This window comes from Octopus bimaculoides, chromosome 28 (genome assembly GCF_001194135.2).
Source record: "Octopus bimaculoides isolate UCB-OBI-ISO-001 chromosome 28, ASM119413v2, whole genome shotgun sequence".
In the NCBI taxonomy this organism is placed as follows: Eukaryota; Metazoa; Mollusca; class Cephalopoda; order Octopoda; family Octopodidae; genus Octopus; species Octopus bimaculoides.
Window position 1 is genome coordinate 146,810 of NC_069008.1, and position 4,417 is coordinate 151,226.

A 4,417-nucleotide genomic window follows, 5' to 3' on the forward strand; every position below is an offset into this window, starting at 1 on the left:
TACATATATACACAATACATACATATATACATATATATATACACACATAATACATATCTATATATAGACACGTAATACATATATACACACATACATAATACACTGTCTCCGATGAAGGGATATAATAAATATCCTGGAAACAGCTGTAAGACCTGTTTATAAATGTTCTAGAATCTTCACAGCCTTGGCTTTTTTTTTTATCTCATTCTGAAAAAAAATTTTATACATATACATATATATATATATATACATCCGAGTTTTCAACAGGTCTTGTTTTTAATCCTGCTGGGTTTCTAGCAACCCTCCTCACCAGGGTAGCCTGGTGGGGGTGCCAGTTTAGTCAATCAATGAACTCGAGGATCCCAATGACCCTCAACATCAGCAGCCAATCGACAGGCGCAGGCTCAGAACAAGTCTATTCACTCTGTTCTTGCCAGAAGCCACCCAAATTTTGACAAATTCACTTGGAGAGAGAGATCGAGGGGGAAGGGAGAGAGAAAGAGAGGGGAGCATAGAGGAGAGACAAGAAAAGTATGGGGTGAGAAGGACAGAGATAGAGAAACAAAGAGAGAGAAGGATAGAGAAAGAGGGGAGAGAGAGAAAGGGCAGCCCCTTCTCCATCTTGATTTGCCTTTCCAGGTGGAATATTTAAAAATTTGAAAATGGGGTTTGGTTAAAATCAACATTGATATTCTACAGACAATACAGAACAACAACAACAACAGCATTACTTACAGTTTGTCTCGTAAATCTGTAGAATCTTTTGCAGTTCCAATATGTTGAACCATTCTTTGTAGTTCAGCAACTGTGGAGTGGAGGAGAGAGTGTGGAGTGAATATGAGTGGAGGAGTGAGTGTGAGTGGAGAGTGAGTTAAATGAGGAAATGAAGTGGGAGGGGAAGGCGAAACTGAAGAATAATGAGATGCGATGGTGTAGGTAAGGCAGCAACTTTGTAACGGCAAATTTTGGGGTTCAGTTCCTCTGCATGTCACCTTGGGTGAGAGTGTCTTGCACTTTAGCAGCATTGGGTCACCAAAAGCCTTGGGAGTGGATAACCTCAGTGGTGCTGGTGCCACATAAAAACACTCCAGTCCATTCTGTAACGAGGCTGACATTAGGAAGGATATCCAGCTGTAGAGACCATGCCGAAACAGGCAATGGAGTCTGACAGTCCTGTCAAAGCATCCGATCCATGCCAGCATAGAAAATGGGCAGTAAAAGATGACGATATACACATAGAGTCTATTTCAGCTTCAGATACACTGCACAACATCCCAGCAAATGGTCAGATCCTAGTCAGGGGCAGTGGGGGGATGGCAGTAGTAAAGTGGGGCAGGGGAAAGAGCTGGTGGTCAAGGATGATTGGGAATTGAAAACGTGGTGCTTACCATTTTTAACAATCTTCTGGATGTTATTGCTGACGGATTTGGAGAGCCTGGCAAACTCATTCTCGTTTTCACTATCTGTTTAGTAAAAGAAAACAAAAATAATAATAATGATAATAACAACAACAATCCTTTCTATTATAGGCACAAGGCCAGAAATGCTGGAACGGGGAGGTGGGGTGGTTGGTTACTTTGACCCCAGTGTGCAACTGGTACTTATTTCCCTGAGCCTGAAAGGATGAGAAGCAATGCTCGAATGATTTTGCCAACCATTATCAAGCATAGTGGAGGACGGGGTACTTCAGTCATCTGCACAACTTTATATATATATATACACACACACACGAATATATACATACAAATATATATATGCATATATATATTTATTATGTAACTGTGTGGTAAGAAGTCTGCTTTCCAACCACATGGTTCCTAGTTCAGTCCCTCTGCATGGCACCTTGGACAAGTGTCTTTTACTATAGGCAGGGATCAATCAAAGTCTTGTGAGTGGATTTGGTAGACAAAAACTGAAGGAAGCCCATCACATATATATGTGTATATATACACACACACGTGTGTGTTGTGTGTGTCCTAACCACTTAAGCCAGGATTCTTTACTCAAAACCCATGGGATAAGGCTTACAAAACCCAAAGTATAAATACTAGAGTAAGGAAACTCATTTAAAACCCGTTAACTGGCTGTGCCTCAGGGTGGCCAGAGTTCAACCCTGGACATCAGGGGCAGAATATAAGAGAAAAGAATACTTACAGCTGTAGCTTTGTCCACCCGACTGGTATGAGGAATAGCCTCGGTCATTGCCAAGTTGCCCGTACGATGCCATGACTGGTCAACACCACGCGGGATGAAGAAACCTTGCTGGATGCCTCTCTGCTATGAATGATACCTGCTAGATGCTCACCAGATGTGTACTGGATACAAGGGTCGTCTATGTGTTCACCAGATGTAAGGGGTCTGCTTGATGTCCAGCAGATGTGTATGTTTGGCAAGGAAATCAGATTAATCTGAAAATAAAAAGAAATTATTGGGGTGAAAATAAAATGAATGCATATATACACACACACATATTTTCTGACAGACCACAAGTTCCGAGTTCAGTGATTGAATGACACAGTGAATTTTATAGACCTTTGGTGATTTGGTGTGCCTGAGAGGACACATCAAGTTAAGTGAAATCATAGTCAGTGTCACAGAACTGGCACCTGTGCCAGTGACATGTAAAAAACCCTAGCCAAGAGTTGGGCCTCGGGGAAGCAATGAGGTCAATGCCAGTGTTGTGCCAGTGGCACGTAAAAAGCATCTTTCAAGTATTGTGCCTCACAGAGGTAACTGCTACCCATGCCGGTGGCACATAAAAAGGACCCGTTACACTCTTGGAGTGGATGGCATTAGGAAGGGTATCCAGCGGTAGAAACCATGCCAGATCAGACTAGAACCTGATGCAGCCCCTCAGCTTACCAGCCCTGGTTAAACCATCCAACGTCATTCTCTCCACTTCAACAAACAAACATTGTGCTACAGGTATAACAACAACAAGGATACCAGGTGTTCTGTCTTAGTCCACTTTGCTTGGTTCTACAGTGGTCTGGACCAAAATCTGCAGATGCACAAAATTAGACTGGTCAGCAGACAAAGTCCACAATGTCCAGTCTGTATTATTATTACTCACTAATAGATTCAGACTAGAATTTGTCCGTCTGTCTCTGTCTGCATCTATGTACCTCTCCATGAGGGTGGGCTGAAAAGTTCATAGGCTGGCTGAGAAGGAGTTATCATAATACAGTAATTAAACTTGGCATGCATTAAATTCAACCTTTACTGATGCTCACTGCATGTTTTCTTTCCAGATAAATCCACATTCAGTCCAGAATTGAGGACTTGGAAAAGTAGTACTAGAGACATTTCATGAAAGTGGATAAAATTTGGCACCATGGTGTTATCAAATATCTGCAGAAAAAGGGGTTAGCATCAAAGGACACCCCTGCTGACATGGTTATTACATTAGGGGATAATGCTCCAGTTTTATCAACTGTGCAGAAAAGGGCAGGGATAGAGAGAGACTTGAAGATGACCCAAGGTTCAGACATTTTGCTACAGCCACCACCCAAGAAAACATTGATGTGTTCACCACATGGTGATGGATGAGAGGATTAAATGTTCATCAGACAGCTAATAGGGTCCTGCCCCACGGGGACAATGCTCCTGCACACAAGTCTGACATTGCAATGGCTGCTGTGCACAACTGTGGCTTTCAACTGGTTGATCCCCCTCCATATTCTCCTGATTTGGTATTATCTGACTACTTTCTGTTCTCCAACAAGAAAAAAACACTTGGCTGGGAAGCAGGACCATCCCAATGATGAGGTCATATCTGCTGTTGAGCACTTTTATGAGGATCTGGATGAGGGCTTCTATACCACGGGAATCCAAGTGCTGCAACACCAATGCAAGAAGTGTATGGACTGCAGGGGGACACTATGTCGAAAAATAAAATACATTTCGTCAAGTTCGACCATTGCATCGTGGACAGCTTATGAACTCGTACTCACCTGTATCTTTATACCTATACACCTACTTATTTATCTGTATTTATATACCTATCGATCTATCTATATTTCATGAGATCTAATGATCCATTTCTTTATTGACCTATCTCTGTGTCTATCCGCCTACCTGTCTGTGTGTGTGTCTGTCTAAATTTCTGATCCTCTCTCCGTTTCGCTCACGTATCTCTCAGGCCACCTCCTTCGCCACCTTCCACTCATGTCTTACTTTCTTTCCAGCCATCAAACAACTTTATGTACAGCCACCACCACCAACATATAAGCACACAGTTGACCTTTGTTCCACACATGGGACAAACAGACAGACTGATATGTTGTCAACGAGAATCACATGACTGTAACTCGATTTTTCTGATTTCACACACACACACACACACACACACATAGACACAGAGTAAGGCAGACATGAAAGTATAGAGAAATCCGTGTATGTATATCAGAGTGTCCTC

General features: G+C 42.3%; 1 protein-coding gene across 3 annotated transcripts in view; it reads right to left on the reverse strand.

The window, feature by feature from the left end:
- LOC106873344 (syntaxin-7) overlaps window positions 1-4,417 on the reverse strand; it is a 24,033-nt gene that overhangs the window by 13,032 nt on the left and 6,584 nt on the right. For all 3 annotated transcript variants that reach the window (XM_014920671.2, XM_014920672.2, XM_014920670.2), the window contains exons 2-4: window positions 2,155-2,408; window positions 1,389-1,463; window positions 736-805 (exon numbers count right to left, since the gene is read on the reverse strand). In XM_014920671.2, the coding sequence (XP_014776157.1) occupies window positions 736-805; window positions 1,389-1,463; window positions 2,155-2,227 (218 nt within the window). In that variant the 5' untranslated portion in view covers window positions 2,228-2,408. The remainder of the gene's footprint in view (window positions 1-735; window positions 806-1,388; window positions 1,464-2,154; window positions 2,409-4,417) is intronic.